Source organism: Belonocnema kinseyi, chromosome 3 (assembly GCF_010883055.1).
Source record: "Belonocnema kinseyi isolate 2016_QV_RU_SX_M_011 chromosome 3, B_treatae_v1, whole genome shotgun sequence".
Classification (NCBI taxonomy): domain Eukaryota; kingdom Metazoa; phylum Arthropoda; class Insecta; order Hymenoptera; family Cynipidae; genus Belonocnema; species Belonocnema kinseyi.
Window position 1 is genome coordinate 11,011,643 of NC_046659.1, and position 20,341 is coordinate 11,031,983.

Sequence of the window (20,341 nt, forward strand, 5' to 3'; positions counted from 1 at the left end):
AATTATATTTTTATAAAAACGTTAGAATATATAATAATTAAGAAATTGGAAAATACATACGAGAACTTGATTAGACGAATAGTCTAAAAAAGTCCGTAGAAACTGCAGGCCAAAAAATAAAAAAAATAAAAAAATAATACTAAAGAACTATATATGGACAATATATAGAATGAAAATTATCATTAATAATTTTAGAATTAGTGGCAAATATATGAAACCGTAATATAAATTACTCTTTGACTTATATTTGTGGTATTTATTAAAACAACCAAGTTTTGCAATGTTATAAATGTAAAAATGTTTTAATCGGCAATTTACTTTCAATCCAAATGGTTCTTGTCCAAGCTAAGCTTACCATCTGTGCGCCTCGAAGGTGTGCCGAGACTTGCTTACAGCGCTCCAAGTGGCTCTTGGCAAACTATATCGGTTGATGCTTTCTACGGGGAGCGGTGGGTAGAGGGGAAGTGACTTTTTCGCCGGCCGCACCGTCTATATTTATGGCGGGCAACTAAGCCCACACCGCATCTACGTTTATAATATCTTTGACTTAACTATCATTTTTTAGCTGTTACACGATTTGTTTTGAAATATCAGATAGCAAGCGCATATCCCACAACCGTGGAACACCTTTCGGCGACGGGAAAATGTTCAGAGTGCATTTTTTAAATCTCACATGGTAGAGTGAAAGGAAGATTTATTTTCCGTCTGCATTCGACAGGCGTGTAAGTACACCATAAGGGTACGCTGTAGCGTATTCTTTCCGTTCATTTGGTCCGCCAGGGGGCAGTGACACATTTTCCTAATTCAAGTAGTTGCCCAACCGATAGAAATCTCTGAGTTTTCTCTAGTGAAATAGCCTGGCCCATTTGAGACTATAAGCAGTGTTGATTTGAAACAATTTAGTATGAGAGATAGTCTGAAAGATCTGGGTCCTTTTCAAGGTCTTGTAATTTAAGTGGTCCTTTTAAGAGTGGTGCGACGGTAATATAATGTTCTTTTGTATTCTTTACGTACCGGACGGGCAGAGTTATTTACAGTGGTTGGGCGTCGCTAATCCGACTCTCCCTTTTTAAAGGATTCCGCACCAAATGTACAGTAAAATGGCCACCGGTGAAAAATTCTAAAAAAGTTTTTTACAAACAATTGTCAAGGTTTCAATTTTTACATGTATTTTAATAGAAAAATGCTGATTTTCGTGAAAAGTTTTTTTTCTCCTAAACTAATAGTTGGATTTGTTTCAAGTTTGCACATTTTTACTATCATTCCTACCAAAACAAAAGGTTCATATCCAAGATCTAGAAAGATAAACGTTTTATGGGGTATACACCATGATATAAGGGTGTTTTCATACCTCAAACACCCAAGTATGGAAATTATTATTTCTTAGTAACTAAAGTCACTAGGTATTTTAATCAAATACTAGGGTATGAAATAACTTTCAGATAAGTAGAGGAAGTGTGCATGTCAAGGGGTTGTTTAATCATCCCTTATTTAGAGAAGCAGAGAAATTAACTTTTCGTAAGGAATAAATCACCAAATATCAGGCTTATAAAATCACATTTAAACATATGCAGGTAGCCTTATTTATCAGGATTTGCAGTAGAATTTATTTGCAGGGTCATTTAATCATCCCCTAATTATTGAGCCAAGGAAATCGGCATTTAAACGGGATAAAGAACCAGAGATTTTTTATTATAACATTTATGAACAAAATCACTTTAAAATATGTACAGGTAGCGTTTTTTAGCAGGATTTGTATTAGAATTTATTTTTAGGGTCATTTAATCATACCCTAATTATTGAACCAAGGAAATCGACATTTTAGACGAGATAAAGTACCAGAGATTTTTTACTGTAACATTGATGAGCAGAATCACTTTAAAATATATACAGGTTAGCGTTTTTTAGCAGGATTTGCATTAGAATTTATTTTTAAGGTTTTCTAATCCCCTCCTATTTATTAAACTAAGGAAATCGATATTTTAAATGAATTGAAGCATCAAAGATTTTCTTATTAATACATTGATTGATTTATTCCTTACGAAAAGTTAATTTCTCTGCTTCTCTAAATAAGTGATGATTAAACAACCCCTTGACATGCACACTTCCTCTACTTATCTGAAAGTTATTTCATACCCTAGTAATTGAATAAAAAATACCTAGTGACTTTAGTTACTAAGAAATGATAATTTCCATACTTGGGTGTTTGAGGTATGAAAACACCCTTATATCATGGTGTTTACCCCATAAACCGTTTATCTTTCTAGATCTTGGATATGAACCTTTTGTTTTGGTAGGAAGGATAGTAAAAATGTGCAAGTTTGAACCAAATCCAACCATTAGTTTAGGAGAAAAAAAACTTTTCACGAAAATAAGCATTTTTCTATTAAAATACATGTACAAATTGAAACTTTGACAATTGTTTGTAAAAAAAATGTACATTTTTCTTTCTTTTTTCCTTCGAATTATTGCAATTTTTTTAAATTAATGAATTTTCTCACTATACTTATTTATGATTATAACTTATATGCTAATGTACCATTTTCTAGTTGAATTAAAAAATGTTGTCTTTTTTGGCATATCCCATTCCATTTACGCGACACGTCGTATTAATTCCAATTTTAAGCATTTAAAAAAAAGTTAGATATCTGGAATCATCGAAACCCGCAGATTCCGAATTATTATGTTTCAGGCTGTTAGCTATAAGATTTAAAAAATCTACTTCTAAATTTTAATCCGAAAGCTTAACAAAGGACCCTTGAGTGTCGGCTACTCTATCGATATAGCCCCTCTGCTTTTTATTTATGATCGAATTTTACTTAAATTTCAGCCTCTCTGCTTTTTATTTATGATCGTATTTATATTTCAATTTCGGAAAGGACACTTTAAAACCTTTCAAACATAAAAAAAAACTACCTGGAACTTTGAATATATGTACCTGAGTGCCTGTGGTGAATTTCTCTGAGCTTGTTGCAATTCAAATTCTACATTAAGTTTGCCATTAGAATGTCATCGAGTAATTGCAATGGTATTTTTAAAGCGATGAAAATAAAAAAAAATTAATTAGCTTCCACTGAATGTGACTTCAGGCGCATGCATAATCGCTTCAAGGGTGCGATTCCGATGCCCTCTAACTTAGTCGATCGGATCTCTCTTCCTATTGCATGAAATTAGACGGAGATGTTTGATCGCTTTGAGAACTATCGACTGCAACTATCTCTTTCTATCTTAAGTGCCAGAAAGAGAAGGGCAGTATTCGTAAACCAAAACTCCTGACTTCTCGATTATCGAATCACCCTTCTCTTTTTGACATATAAGATAGAAAGAGAATGTTGCAATCGATCGTTTTCCAAACGATCAAACATCTCTCTAATTTCATGCGATAAGAAGAGAAATCCGATCAACTAGATTAAAGGGCATTGGAATCACACGTAGTATGTTGCCACTTGCATCACAGCTTTGTTTTCTCAGGTTTCCACTATATGGCGCTAGCACCTAACCAAAATTCTTAGTTACCGACGGATAACGCGTTAAAATTCAAATTAAAATTTAAAGTTTAACTTATAACTATAACTTAGAAATTACAGAATAAGTACAATTTAGAAGGAAAATTCATTATTTTCATATTCTCTATCTCTGTCCTGAAATAATACAAAGAATAAGAATTACATATTAATTTGATATCAGGGAAATACTTATAAACTACATCGCAATAGGAAATAGGTTAGATTCTTAGCATTCCTAAAGATCAGTCATAGAGGTATTTTTGATATCAAACCGTGATTTAGAACGAATTTTGACAGGAATTCGTATTACAAACATCCGGTCACAGTTTGGACTTTGCACCAAAATTGTTTGGATATGTCAATCAACGAATTGGTCATATTGCGTTTTAAATCTAATAGGCGGAGCCATGCGGCCTAATTTCTTATTTGTAAAATGACTCATAATTTCAATGACGTCAGAGATTTGATTGGCTAAAAGGGAAAAGTGAGAGATTACTCCGCCCTAAAGAGAGTTTATTAAATGGCGCGCACAGCGGGAAAACGTCAGATTTTGTATCTCCAAAACCGCATATTTAATACTAAACCTGCGACACTTAATAGTATTTAATTGAGTCTTTTGGATTTAGAACATTTGTATTATGCTTGAACTTAGTCAATTCCTTTTAATTGTCGTGAAATAATAAACCATTATAAATAAGATGAATTGTTAAACGCGAAGCGGGACGCCACGGTTAAAAAAATTATAAACAAATGTGATTAGTGATCTTGAGACAGTGATAATGGAAATTCATTTAAAATAAATTGTGAATTATCAAATGTTAAATTAAGTATTTTTGTATTTCTAATAAATTCCTTTTAATGGTTTTCGTTTAGTTACCGAATCAACGGTAACAACGATCCCGTTTAGATGTCCAATCAGAGAGCAGCGAATTGTCAACAGTAAACAAGGTGAAATTTGGGCATTACACTTTCAACTGCTACTAAAAGAAGATGTGATTGAAGCCGCCTTTTGTCTTTTGGTCCTTCAGTCACTCAGGCTTGTACCTGACCCCCTCGCACTTGCACCTCACCCCTGACACATTTGCATACTCCTATACATATACGTAGTGACATGCATGAGATATATCGTATACATGGCGTGTGTGCTCAAACAGTTTACGAACAACTTTGGACGCACTGTAGCGTCAAAATGGCGCCATTTCCAATGTATTTAGTACGAGGTCCTTTCAATTTGTACTTTTAATAGCATACAATAAACAAAATGAAGAAATTTGATTCTTCAAAAAAATACATTCGTAAGTTATTAAATAATTTTTCTACTAATCCATCCATTGTAACTACAAATATCTGCAGTTAAATATGTTTCTTCTTTTTAATCATATATTAGCACTTAAATGGCGTACCTCCAAACCCAGTAATAAGCGTTAAATTCCGAAAAATTAAGAGTTTGTATTCCTATGAATACGCAATTTTTCTCCATCTAAAAATCCCCTAAAGGGAACAGAAAATGTGCAAATCCTATTCCTCTGAATCGGCTTGGTAAAATTAAAAAAAAGCATATATTTAACCTATTTTTCATTATTAAATCTTTTTATAACATATAAATTCGAAAAATATTTAAATTTATATTTATTTATATTTCAATAATTTATTTAATCGTGTTAAAAATGCATTAAAGAAATCTATTTAAATTTGTGAATTAAAATAATTTTAACTCTAGAGAGGCGGATTTGAATTGATTAAGATTAAATTTTCAAAACTTATGTTTGACATGAAGGAATTAAAACAATTTCTTACACATATTTCGTGAACTTATTAGAAAGAATTAAATAATCCCAAAATGCGAACACCTTTGGGGAACAGCAGACATCTCTGTGAGGTGTATCTGTCGGTACAATGACCAGGAATTGAATATATTGAAAACACGTTCTCTTTTGGGGAATAGGAACCCATGCGGCGGCCGCTATGGAAATAGAAATAAATTAGTTTCGGAGATATCCTATTCTTATAATGACATTTTAGACAGATGGAAAAATCACGCATTCAAAATAATAGAATAATCTTCACCTTTACGTAGAAATCTGAAAATATTAACTTTTCTATATTCAACGCTTATTACCGGGAATACACCTCAAGATACTTTTGGCTGAAAAAATTTCATAATTGATGTTGAAACAATATTAAATAGAAAAAAATCTCCAGAGCCTCACTAATAATATAACTATTCGATAAAATTATTTGAAAACAAAGGTAGACTCGGTTAAAAATGTACGATTTCTATTAAATGTAAAACTTTGTATCTTAGAGAATTGAAAGACATAACAACCAAATTCTTACTGTTTAACATAGTATTCAATTCAAGGGCATGTGATACTTACAGTTTCCCCGGCTTTTTTCCACAAAAATGAAAATTAAAAAAAACTGAATTCGGGGATGTTATAAAATATCATAACGGACGTCCCCGAACTTTTTTTTGAGTGATAATAATAAACAAATTTATTGTGCTAAATAAAAATTTTATGCATATGCATTATTTTGAGGTTACGTCGTTTTCCACCTCTGCCTATCCGATCATCTGGAAATTATTTATAAAATAAACTTTTTTGATTGCCTGCAAACAAGGTTAGTTCCGGAAGATTAGTTACTATGTTTATTTGTAAGCCCAAAGTTTTCGGTCAAAAATATTGTGTAGTTTGGAAGTAACGCTCGGGTGAATTGTAACACACATAACCTTGAAATATACACGCACGCTGTTAGCAACATCATCTCTGGCAGTATCAAACTTTTTTGATAAAAAAACACAAAAAAGTGTGTGGGGACGTCCGTTAGCATGTTCGCTATCATTTCCCAGATTTTGAAGGCAAAATATTTCTTATCCTAGGATAAAAGCCGGGGGAATCTAACAATGAAAAAATCGATACTATTTCCTAAGCGCTCTGCAAATTAATCACATTTTGCTAAATTAAAACTTTTTTGAACTAACCCACAAAAACAGTTAGCGGGGACATCCGTTATCATGTTCGCTATCATTTCCCAAATTTTTAAAAGAAAAAAAATATTATTCTAGAAAAAAGCCGGGGGAACCTAAAACTGGTAAAATCGATAATTTTCTAAGTATCACATGCCCTTAAAATACCAATGTATATTAAAATTAATATTTGAAGCATATGTGATCGTCATTAAAAAGCGTGTATATTACATTTCATTTACATTCACGATAATCACTCAGATAATTTCGTTTGACACTAAATCAAAATAAGGTTAGAAGTATTTTTCGATTTTCATTAATAAAAAATTCTACCTTATTCCAGTTATCCCAAAATAAAATTGGATCTTAAATAAAAATCTTTAATTGCGCAAATAAACAATAGACTTAGCATTAAATTAACTGTACTCACATTAAATTTGTACCATTCAGGGAAAAGTTTGGAAGAAGTTTCACCCATACGTTGCATTTTCATCATAAAAGGCAATTCGATCAACGAATTCTAGATTATCACTGCACCCTGGCCAACAACTTAACATCTTATATATTAAATTTTAACAACCGTTTATGCAAATTACTTCATATACATTTGTATTAAATTTAATACAGATTATTCTATCAGGGATTATTAGATCAGCCATGAAAAAGTGAAGTGCAGATGAAGTGAAACTTCGGCAAAATTCGTAGTTTTTTACGTGATTGTAAACGAAATATCTATTTATTCAAATGAATCATCCTGAAAGCATTAAATCTATTAGGAATCATCTACTTTTGAGTATGTAAAGCTTAAGAAACGCTGTGCTCTATTATAACGAGAAATTATTTAAATTCATGATTTGAATCGTAGTTAGGATAAGGTACTATATCAGATGGGAATATCCAAACTGCCATTCTGGTTCCCCGCCAAATTCAAAATCGTTACATTGATATCGAATTATATAAATACACTTCAATGATGTAAATGATTTGTTTTTAAATTATACTGAAACATTGTTATCAAAACTTAAATTATAAATAAAATTATGTGATATAATATATGAAATGTTTAAATTCGACTATATGATTTTTTAACCCACACATTTGCCAAAAAGTAGCTCTTGCAAAAATTATGATCGCTAACGAAATTTCAGTCAGTTTATAAATAGGCGTTCGCTAGAATTATAATCGTATGATTTTTTAAATAAATATTAGCAAATCACAAAATAACAATAGACTACAGGTCAAACATTACTACAATACTTTTTCAAGAGTTTATTATGATAGCTATTTATATTTCACATTACACGTCCTTTTTATTTGCGTGGGTTAATGTGCGTCCTTCTGTAGAAAAACGGGTTCCTAACTTTACTTTCTTCTGGATCTCATTTCGCTTAAATATATATATAAAAAAACTCATAGGCAATTTAATTACATGTAAATATAATGTTCAGACCCACTATATTTAAATTATATTGTGATAGTCATAAATGTTAGCAGTAACTTCGCATAATCTTGAATTTAAATTCGGTTTCCATTTGCCGCGTCTACAATTTATGATCCACATTGACGGTCTTTCTCTTCGCCCTAGTGAAAAACGGTAAAGTTCAAATCCATCCTTGCTTCTATTTTTACAAAAACGGAGCACTGCAGCAGACCATTTTTCTTATATTCTAAACTTAATTTTAATTAAACTATACGACTTGATTATTGCACTGTTTCCCGCGAGCTGTCCAGGAACCCGAATAGCGGTTGCGTATTCCCGTCTAATATAGTACTCTAGTCAGGATAGCATCTCTGCGTTATCATTGTAACCAATATGGAGGTCATCGTACCAGACGCGGTTTGCATGTATTTCGTACCACACAGTGGCGGGACCATAGTTTGTTGGATCATAGACTTAAAGCGTCGGGGTCCCACTGCTGCACCCCCACGTCCTATCAACTCAATGGTAGAAATATGAAGCACAGCGCCAACAGTTGGCCGCAACTTGAACTAATAGTATCAATGTGTGACGTATGTGTGCCATATATAAATTGTATATATGTGAAAAATGTTAAAGTTGAATATATTTATCAATAAATTGAATAAACAAAGTGAGAAAGATATGTAAGGATATATATATATATATACATAAAGTATAATAAATTACTTTTAATATATCTTTATACATTTTTCATTTTATCTATTCATTTTATTGATCATTATATTCAATTTTTAGATTCAAAACATATTTACAATTCATATAATAACACACACGTAAAATAATTAAATTTAAATGTTTTAAAATTAGCATCAACATCACGGGCTACCTCAACCGGAGCCAGAGCATAATCTAAGCAAATTTCAGAACTGCACGGCCCAGCCTTTACACGAAAGGTAATACCTCTAAACATATAATACTGTGCTCCTCCCCTACGTTTCACTTGACTTTATTCGAACTTGATTAATTGAAAATAATTTCAAAAGTACCTCCCCAACACAAATTCGGAGCTGCACACTTTCCATTCAGAACTGCACACTTGTGCAGAGCTGCACGTTAGATTATGCTCTGACCGGAGCATTGCCAGGAAGATCATTCAGCTCTTATTCAGGCGACGACACGCAAGGCACTATTTTTGTTTTGAAAAAATTTCGCGGACCGCGTAAATAATCCTTCGCCCGAAGACGCAGAAAGCATACTCGATAACCGCTTTTATGGATTTCTCTGTAAGTTATTTTCGTCAAGAGAGGATTTGACACCGCTTCTAACCAGAACATACCCGGCTTTGCGTAATTCGGAAATTGGCGATGCTTGACGTGACGCGACGATTGACACCCTGGAACAACACATCTCCGTTTGTTTAACTTTATAGTCATCGGATTCATTTTTTAAAATAAAATATATACTTTCACACCGTTTGATAGTTTGAATTTTCAAACCTTCAAATTCAATCATCTGTGCCGACACGCAGCGCCAACAGTTGGCCGCAACTTGTACTATGCTTGAAATAATCATAATTCTTCATATTCGCCCATTAGGTTGAGAGGGCCTGTGCACTCCTGATTATTTCTTCGTGGTATTATTATTATAAAGGCAAAAGGCCTATAAGTCGGAGATGAAAGTAAAACACTAAGGTGATCTTTTGTTGGTTGATAGTGTTTATTAATTAATTATCTGAAATAAAAATGGGATGTTGTTATAGTTTGTGTAAGGACGACGCAGGACCACAGGTATATAATTTATTGCCGTTTGATCACTCAAACGCGGTAGAAGATTTATTTATTGTTTAAAACCTGATTTACTGTTATGAAATGTTCTACTGGTCGGCAGTAGTTCTTTATTCGATGTAAGAATTTTCTGATTATTTTTTTTATTCTGAAAGTTTAACAAAAAAAATCTACCCAAAGTGGAAAAAAGTTACAATGCACCTAAAAGTCTACACAGGGATGCAGTGTCCCCAATCTTGGGAACTTTTTTAACTGCGCTTGCGTTGCGCCGACAACCCGATTGGTCACTGTTAGTGCGCTGATTTACAATTTTATAATAAGATAAAATAAGATTTTGGAGTGACAGATACAAAAAATCTGATTTTAATAAAAGAGGTTATAAATTCTGATTTCAAAGAAATAAAGCATGTTTGTTTGTCCCAGTGATTAATCTCCTCTCTGTCGAGATTTAAAATTAAATATTTTTTTATTTCCGACAAGGTTACTTAAAATAAAATCAATAAAATTACCAAATAATGAATTAAGAATAATTAATTACTGCACTGATAAATGTTATATCATACATTTTTTTTTTAATTTGAAGAAGACCTAAATTACAATTACTAATCAATTATTGTATAAATATTATAAAATTATGTATAGTAAGTAATCAAATAATATTTATACTATTTACCCGTTAACAGTGTGGCTTTTTTCGCACCACTTAAACAATGGTGTAGCCGACACTCAAGGGTCCTTTGTTGAGCTTTCAGATTAAAATTTAGAAGTAGATTTTTGTTAATTTCATAGTTAACAGCCTAAAACATAATAATTCGGAATCTGCGGATTTCGATAACTTCAGATATCTAACTTTTTTTTTAATGCTTCAAATTGGAATTAATAGAACGTTTTTCGTAAATGGAATGAGATACACCAAAAAAGACAACATTTTTGAATTCAACTAGAAAATTGTATATCAGTATATAAGTTATAATTATAAATAAGTATAATGAGAAAATTCATCAATTAAAAAAAAGTGTTAATAATTTGAAGAGAAATTTAAAAAGGGAGAGCGGATTAGCCACGACCAACTACTGTAAATAACTCTGCCCGCCCGGTACGTGACGAATACAAAAGGAACATTATATTACCATCGCACCACTCTTAAAACGACCACTAAAAGGGTCTTTAAAAGGAACCAAATCTCTCAAACTATCTCCGAGACTATTTTGTTTCAAATCGACGTTGTTTATAGACTCAAATGGGCCAAGCTATTTCGCTAAAGAAAACTCAGAGATTTCTTTCGGTAGGGTAGCGCAATGTTTTTTTGCAACATAATATTAAAAAATGTTGCTTCTAAGAGCCTTCTGAGACACAGGTATGTAAATAATTTTGAAATATTGTTATATTTGTTCATTTAAATATTTGTTATTGATATATATTTTAATATATTTTTTAGGGATACCGGCGAATTATTCTAACCTAAAAAGCCTTCGTAATTTGTAATTATTTTTGGTAAAACTTTAGAATAGCGGTTTCTCCAGTATGGTACTTAAAATTAACTACACAACAACGAAAAATTGCAATCGATGAATTCTAAATGAAAAACGTGGGGGCAGAGCGTTTTCAGACCATAATATCATTTTGTTTGTGAAAAAACAGCAATATAATAAGAAAACAAAATGGACAAGAAGGTTCTTGCACAAAAAAACAACTTACTAGAGAAGGGTCATAGAAGAGTGATTGGTCACATCTCGAATCCCTTTTCCAGCTCACCCTTCAAAAACACGTGCAAACGACTGGTCACAGAAGCGTGAGCCTTTAACCCTTAAAAACCCCACTGTGTCCCTCTTCGGTTTCTTCTTTAAAAAAACCCCAAAAAAATCAGCAAGATCAACTTGTATATTGTTTAAATTCGGATTCTACGTTAAAATTTCCATTAGAAACTTACGGAGTAATTGCAATACTTTTTTTTGCAGCGTTAAGAATTTAAGAAAATGTCATTAACTTCTGCTGAAGGTGACTTCAAGCGCATCCATAATATCTCATGTCGTATGTTGCGCGCGAAGTTTAAAATTAAAATTCTCTATCACTTGCATCGTAGCGTTGTTGTCTGAGGTTTCCACTGCGTGACGCTAGTATCCAGACGAAATTATTAAAGTTACCGATGGAATGCTTATTAACTGCTACTAACAGAAGATCCGTGAGTGTCTAAGGCAAGTTTTAATGTAGAATACGAATTTCAACAATTTAAAAGTTGATCTCGCTGTGTTTTTTTTTAGTTTTTCAAGAAGGAACCTTCGGTCCGACAGGGCTTCCCTCACCTTTTTCATTTAGAATTCATCGAACTTTGACCAATTTTGGTTCGTTGGTTAGTTTAAAGGACCATACTGGAGAAGCCACTTTTCTAAAGTTTTACCTTATTTTTCATATGTATATCTAGGTTTTTGTTATTATTATAAAATATTGATCAATTTAATATTTATTAGCTGAGAAGCTATTCATATTTTATTATATTCAATTTTGGAAAAGAATGGTACCGAATAAAATATACACTGATAAACCAACTTTATTACAATACAATCATGTACCTATATGATTTTTTAAATTTTTTCAAGGAATGTTTGCAATGGGTAACAAGTTTTAGAAGTTATATTTATAAAAGGAAACGGGAACCGCAGAACGTAAAGTCCCATATGCGCGTAATTTACATCTTATAAGAAACTAGGCACGTAAAATACTTAGTAATTTACCATAAAAAACTATACTAAACCCAAATTCGACTGTACTTTATTTTTTGTTTTTTTGGGTTTTCAGAATAATATATATTTTTAATTCTTACGCAAAGTGAAAATTTAGTGTAGGTGGTAGGATATGCTATTAGATTATAAATTTGTTTCCATGTTCGTTGAAAAATTATACAATAAGTAAACAATAAAATATATTTGCAACAACGTTACGGAGAATTCCGTCAAATGCGCCTAAGTAGCAGCCAAGATATTATACACCTAGATGTGGCAAGTGGCGGCGGAGTGGGGGAACAATATATATAGTAACTACTTTCGTGGGGTGCTTAGCTACTACCTTCTTCGTACTATCTCGCTCCACTCTTTCTCTCTTGGTAAAATCGTTGCCTAACGGCTCTTAGGATAATGATTTTAAATCTATTATTCGTTGCTCTTCGCAGCAACTCCCTGTTTTAGTGTTTTCTCAAAATATCGGTAAAGTAGCAACAGGGATTTTGACATGATTTACAAAATAAAAGTTGATATAAAATAAGAATATTTTTGCAATTCTCATCTTTATTTTATTTGTGAAATTAGTGACAATATTAAAGCTTTACTACATGAATTAATTTTAATGTTAATCGTGTAATTAAGTAAATATTTATTTTTCGAATTGATATTTCACGTAATAATGTTTATTAAGGAAAAATAATATAAATATTTTGTTTAATGGATAAAGAAACATGTATTACATTTCATTTTCTTATAGCAATTTCTCATTAAATAATTTGATACAAATTAATCAATATTGATTCTAGATTACACGTCAACTGCACCAATCGATTCTATGTAAAAAAACTCCAGAAACTTGTAGGAAATTTTTACTTCCATTCAAGACTGTTTTTACATTTTCATTATTTATGATTGAGAAAGTATTAGAATTGTCCTAAATTTGATACCACAGTTTTTCAACGTATCTCTACGTTTCGAGACTCTCTGAATCCGAAAATCAAGTTTTTATGATGATGTCTGTCTGTCCGTCCGTCCGTAAACACGATAACTCTCGAAAAAATAAACGGATCAAATACATCTTTGACACACTTTTTTCAGGTGTTGAAAGCAAGAACGCGTTCGTTAACCAGCCTTTTTTGATAAAAATTCAAAAAGGTTTTTTTTTCTGAATTTGAAAATTCTATTCACGGATATTTATAATATCAAAATGGACAAACAATTTATCCTAATGATTTTTTTCGATAAAAAGAAAATTCTCAGTTATAGCGTTTTCAAAAATTTTAAAATCAAACGAAATTCAAAATTTTAAGCCAAACAACGTATGATATGAAAAAAAGTCAAGAGAAGAAAAACATAGCTTTTTTAAAGCCCTACAAGACTGTCATAACAAATTTTTGGATTTTCTTGGAAAATCGAAAACTCAAATTTTGATTGCACAAGAAATAATGAAAAGTAAAATATCCCATTTATGGTCAAACTATGTAGAATACGAAAAAAGGTGAAACAATAAAAAATATTATCCCAAAAAAGATCTACAATTTCGTCAAGAATCACTTCTTGATAGGACGCGGGCTTTTGGTTTTATTCGTGAAAAATAACAGTGAAAATAAAAAAATAAATAAAAAATTTGTCGAAAAATGAGGAAAGTTACGAAAAAAAAAGATTTAACAAAACCTGTTTACAAACCTCTGCCGTAAATCAAGCGCGCAGCGCGAGTGTCACGATACAAATGTTTACCTCAAAGCCTACAGAGCTTTGAGAAACTTAATCTTTGACTCCACTTAATTAAGTAGACAATTCAGGATATGAAGACGCCTATAAATACTGCTTTCTAAAAGAGATCTTTTTGATAAAGTTTTATTCAAGCATTCCAAATACAGAGAATAAATCTCTGAGCGCGAAGCGCGCGATTTAAAAGACGCGCGCCTTAGGCGCGCTCAAACTTGCGAGCGAAGCAAGCCGCGCGCCATGAGAAAGTGACCGCGAAGCGGGCAGATTTTTTTCTTTACAAATATGTAATTTCGAAGGTTACAGGCTTATAAATAAAAGCATAATTATTAGTTTGTTTAGGTTTAATTTCTTTATACTTTTATTAGTTTATTAAGTTATAATTTTACATAGAAAACGTTCTAGTAGGAATAATTTTGAGATTACAAAATAAAAAATTTCAATTCGAATTTTTAGGTAAAATTACTATCGCGTCCATGATATAAAGAAAAACAATCCCAAAAACGATATTTTTTACTTTTTTCTTTAAAAACACGAATATATTTTAAACTTTGATCGAGAAAATGGGCCCTTTCCTTGTGAAATGTTACATATAACTAATTTTTCCCCAATTTGTATTAATAAATTCTGACAAGAACAATAATTTAAAAAAACGGTCAATAGCAATATATTTTTAAAAAGTTTTTTTGTTTTTAAGAAATGTAATAAATATTGCTTAAAAGCGCAATACAGTATTAAGTTAAGAAAATTTTACTTAAAAATTCATATTGAAAACTTAGAAATTGAAAATTAAAAATATTCGAGATCTTGTCAACTTTTGTCAATTTTTCAAAGTTAACTTCATCATCATAATTGCGCTTTACGTATCATAAATGCGATAAAGGATCTCAAAATTGTTCCAATCGCTACTCGCTTGGACCATCTACTAGTATATGTAGTTCCGCGAGGAGAGGGGGTACGTGAGGCTCACACCGTAATGCATGAAGTTAACAGAAATGCAAGGCTGACCTGGAGGGAGGATAGAAGAGGGTTTTCCTAAACTCACTGATTCTACCGTGTTCGCAAACGGCGCTCGTCTCTTCGGTGGCTGACTTAAACGAAAATCTTATCGGGTTGGATTATCCGGTTGGTTCGGGTTGGATGATATAAAAAATTCAATTTTGATAAAAAAAGCCTATAGCTCACTGTTAATTTATAAGTAAATTTTGTATGAAAAAGCCTTTCAAGGGGCTCTTGCATCTGCCAGAGGGACGTCGGAGTTTTGGAGAGCAGTTAACTTCTTTAGGCCTAAACTTGCATAGAGTAGTAATATTGACATTCAATCACGGCAAGCATTTGCGAATACGTTGTATCCTCCTAAGGTAAACCGTGGTCTTTCTTGGAGTGTAAATACTCATCCCCTTCTGGATGCCCAGATCTCAAAAGAGGAAATCAAGGCTGCTATCCGCAAATGTAAAAAGGGGAAAGCCCCAGGACACGATGGTGTCCCCGCCGAGTGTTACCAAGCGTTACCCGAATTAGGTCTAGACTATCTGGAGTGTCTATTCAGGAGGATCTGGGAGACTGAGGAGGTTCCCCATTCCTGGGCAACCATCCTCACGTGTGTGTTATTTAAGAAGGGCGATAAAGAGGATCCGGGCTCTTACAGAGATATTGCGCTCGCGAATGCTATTGCAAAAATATTTACACGAATCCTCCTGGATAGACTTGTTGAGTGGTCGAATAAGGCGAAGTGTATACCTGAATTTCAGGGAGGTTTCAGGGCTTCCAGAGTCTGTATGGACCATATATTTGTTCTAATTTCGGTAATTCAGATTCATCTCTCCACTCCTGGACGTAAAGTTTTTGGTGTAAGTGGGATCTTTATCAATCCCTTGATGGAGATTATATTACTGGCATATTCCGATTATATCGTGATGCTTCCAGACTCTCGCATTGATCTGCAGAGGAAAATTAATGTCCTCAGTCAGTATTGTGATCTGAATTTTTTAGAGGTTAATACGTACCTTTACACTGGCTTGTAATAAAACAATTGCTGCCACAAGGATGGCTACGGGGGCAACTTTGTAAGTTCTGCGTAACTCCAAAGCAGTTTCGTGGCGCTCAAAATTGATTCTTTTTCAAAGTCTTGTAGCTAATGTTCTGCTCTATGCCATAGGATTTTGGGGACAAAGATACTGGGAGGAAGTCGAGGTCATTCAAACCACTTTCTTCAAGAAAGTGCTTGGGCTTCCTCCTTACACTCCAGGTTATGCTCTGAGACTAGAGCTAGGCAGAGTACCAATCGCCTAAAATATTTCGAACATGGCACTGAACTGGTTGGAGAGAGTTCTGGGCATGGGGCAAGAGAGACTGCCTAGAATTTGCCTGTTACGGCTGCAGAACCTAGCAGATTCGGGTTCTGCTGTTCCAAAATTTAACTGGGTTTTACAGGTAAAAATCTTATAGAGTTGTGTGGACAAGATGACCTGTGGCCTGGTGTAGACTTGCAGTGTCTACAGTCACGCAAAGAGATCATTCTGACCAAATTCGAGGCTCACCTCCGGGGGGGGGGGGGGGGGGGGGGTGGACATGCGCAGGTTGGCACAGTCCACATCCCTATAGGTGCTGCCTTATCTTTGTGTTCATCCAATGGGTCACGAGTACCTGACTAATGCTACTTCGTTCAAGTTTGCCTCTGGTGCCGTCTGGATAGCGCTTCTAAACTCTCCAGATAAGAAAGAAATTTCTCGTGTTGCAATGTTTCTACTTGGAGTTCTAAAAATCAGAAACCTTGTTGTGTCTTCCTAGCTTAATAAGTCTATAACTGTTTACAAAAGCTAACTAAGCAGACGTTAATATTTCACTTTCTTTGCACAGGTCTTAGAACCTAAGCAAACATCGTAGCAGATCATCCCATATGTATGTGTATATCTGTATATTAACATTGTATCTTATGCTGTTTTTGAATAAATAATAAATAATAAAAGTTTTCAATGTCACCTGATTTTATTTTATAAGTCAAGCATATTAATACAGACTTCAGTTTATTTCCCCTATACTCATCTTAGCCCCTCTTAAAAAAATTCTTTGTTTTCAACAAACTTACACTTTGCTCATTTTCCTCTTAAATTCGAACTCAATTAATAGAAATCAAGAAGAAAATCCAAACATTTTCGGATGAAAGTTAATTATTTTTAATTGAACAGTCTACTATTATATTTTTGGTTCAGAAAAATGTATGTCTTTTCGGTTAAAAATTCTACTATTACGTTGAAGATTGAACTATTTTGTTGAAAATTCGATTATTTTTAGTTTAAAATATTGAATATATATATATATTCGGTTCGGTTTTGATTCCTCTAGAATCAAACCGAAGGGCCTATGACAAAGCCACCGAACGCGTCCTCGGGTTGCGGATAGAAGGTCCCTGTATCAAGGGTTTCTGCCCGTGTGGTGTGGCCCGTGAATGGGGTTACATGGCACGGCTGCATGCTCTGTGGTGCGAGAAACACCCTGAGCTATCGCATTTTGCGCAGCAACGTCTGCGAAACCATGCTGAACTACTACGTAAAAGGGGCTATGCAAGCGGAACGTCTACTCTACCACAGCTAGAACAAGCCGGCAACAAAGAAAGAGAGGCGACACTAAGACCAACCGCGGCCAGGCATCCAATAGATGAAGAGCGATGCTTTACGACCCGAAGATACATCAACACCAAGGTTTCTCTCAAGCCTAAACATCTGGCATCAATTTGCCATAAAGATAGGTTCGAAAGTTCGCGCGCGAACTCCGGACCCGTTATCACACACTTAACAAGTCAAAGCTGCTGACCATTAGGCAGCATACCTCCTACCGAGGAGGTGAAAAAAGTATTAAGAGGGATGAAGAACAATTCCGCACCGGGACCAGATTGTATCAAAACCTTCTGGTGGAAGAACTTATCTTCAACATATCAGCATTTGGCCCGTATTTTCACATCATATTTGAAGTCGGAAGAGCCGATTCCAGAGTGGTTGGTGGAAGGGCGCACAATACTCCTGCCGAAAATAGGCAACTTAGCTGACCCGAAGAACTACAGGCCAATAACTTGTCTGAACACGCTTTATAAGATATTCACAGATATCCCAAATGATAGGATTGTTCGGGCAATTGAACCTGTGTGGCAAGAAATGCATGAACAACGAGGCTCAAAGAAAGGCGTAGCCGGATGTCGGGAGAACCTGCTCATCGATAGATGTGTCTGTAAAGATGCAGTATTCTACCAGCGTGACATATCGATGGCCTGGATTGATTATCGGAAAGATTGCGATTCGACATCCCATAGACTTATCATCTGTCTTTTGGAAATCTTAAAGGTTCATCCGCAAATAGTTTGGTGCATAGAGAGATTGATGCCACTTTGGAAAACTAGATTTACTATCTCATCTGGCAAAAATCGTGTGACAACTAACAAGGTCACGTTTCAGAGAGGTGTCTTTCAGGGCGACACCATGAGCCCACTCCTCTTTTGCCTTACATTATTGCCACTATCTCTAACACTGCGCCATTCCGACGGGTACTTGTGCGGCAAACCTGCAGAACGAAAGTACCAGGTCACTCATGTATTTTACATGGACGATCTTAAGATCTTAGCTAAAAACAGAGAGCAACTTCATCTAGCTCTGGGGATTGTCGAACGATATACTAAGGAAATTGGAATGGAATTTGGGTTAGACAAATGCGCCAAGGTTTATTTGAAGCGAGGAAAACTTAATGGCATCCCTGAAGATTCTGAGCTCGTTGATAGAAGCGCCATACGATACCTTTGCGCTGGAGAGACTTATACATACCTGGGCGTGCCACAGAGCCGCATTCAGGATGTGACATCTATGAAGCATACTCTCCGAAGCAGATACAAACGTCTCATCCGACAGATTTGGTGTTCCGAACTGTCGGCGAGGAACAAACTATCTGCAACGAACATGCTTGCCGTCCCGGTACTATTCTATTCATTTGGTGTAGTTCCGTGGACGAAGCACGAGCTCAGATCTCTTGATATCGTGATAAGAAAGGTTATGCACATGAACAAAAGCATGCATCTTAAGTCTTCCGTTCCGCGACTGTACATCTCACGCCGTCAAGGGGGTCGCGGAATATTGAGTCTTGAATGTCTTCACAATAGGATAATGGAAGAGACCCTCTTCTTAAAATGTTCAGGAATCAGGAAGAAGTGGGCAAAGGAGCGTTTCTGTACAAAGCAGCGGAGGAGGTTGCTGAAACACTCGGACTTACCTTCAGTATTAGGAGTGAGCAAAATTCATCAAATCTTATCTATCTCGAGTACTCACTCCTGAATGCCCGGATTAAGAAAGCATAAGAGAAAAACTTCCGTCAACAGCTCCTCGATAAGAGGATGCACGATATCTTCCACATAAATGTGAAGGATCAGTCAATGTCTTGGGAGCTAACGTTTGCTTTCCTTAAATCGCCCGGATTGAAGTCTGGTACAGAGGGTTTCTTTTTTGCATGCCAAGACGGTGTCATTTCCACCTTAACATATCGTCGCCACATTTTGAGCCAAGACATTCCCGATGATAGCTGCAGGGCGTGCGATGCACACCCCGAGCATTTAGCTCACATACTATCTAGTTGTCCAACTCACGCGGGAACGACCTACATTCAAAGGCACAATGCGGCACTAAGAGTACTTTATTACCTTCTCTGTCACTCCTACGGCATTCACCTTAATATCGCTTATCTAAATGCTCCTAGGGAAATTGAGTCAATTGTCGAGAATGGGAAGTGCCGCATATACTGGAACTTTATATTCTCGACAATTGTTTCTGTTGCTCACTCGAGGCCTGACATGGTTCTTCTTGACTTCGAGAAGTGAACCATGTTCGTTATCGAATTTTCGGCACCAGCTGACAAAAACATCATAACCAAGGAGAATGAAAAGAAAGAGAGTTATCGAGACCTTATAAGGGAGTTGCAACGATTGTACCTGGAATATTCTATTAAACTAATCGTCTTTATCATCGGCGCTCATGGAGGTGCCAAGCTTTCACTTGCTAATGGCCTAAAAAGCATCCCTGCGTGTCAGCAATATTGTAGAACACTTGCGGGAAAAATGCAGAAGGCGGTAGTCCTTGGGTCGCTCCGTGTTCTTAGGGTGCACGAGGCTTTTGCTGGATCGCCGTATTGATTCCTTTACAGACTGTAACCACCTATCTCACGGTCGTGAGACGTGGTTGTGG

General features: G+C 34.8%; 1 protein-coding gene across 2 annotated transcripts in view; it reads left to right on the plus strand.

The window, feature by feature from the left end:
* Positions 1-9,495: 9,495 nt before the first annotated feature.
* The window catches only part of LOC117169647 (ragulator complex protein LAMTOR1), a 134,355-nt gene continuing 123,509 nt past the window's right edge, over positions 9,496-20,341 (plus strand). For both annotated transcript variants that reach the window (XM_033356124.1, XM_033356125.1), the window contains exon 1: positions 9,496-9,681. In XM_033356124.1, the coding sequence (XP_033212015.1) occupies positions 9,637-9,681 (45 nt within the window). In that variant the 5' untranslated portion in view covers positions 9,496-9,636. The remainder of the gene's footprint in view (positions 9,682-20,341) is intronic.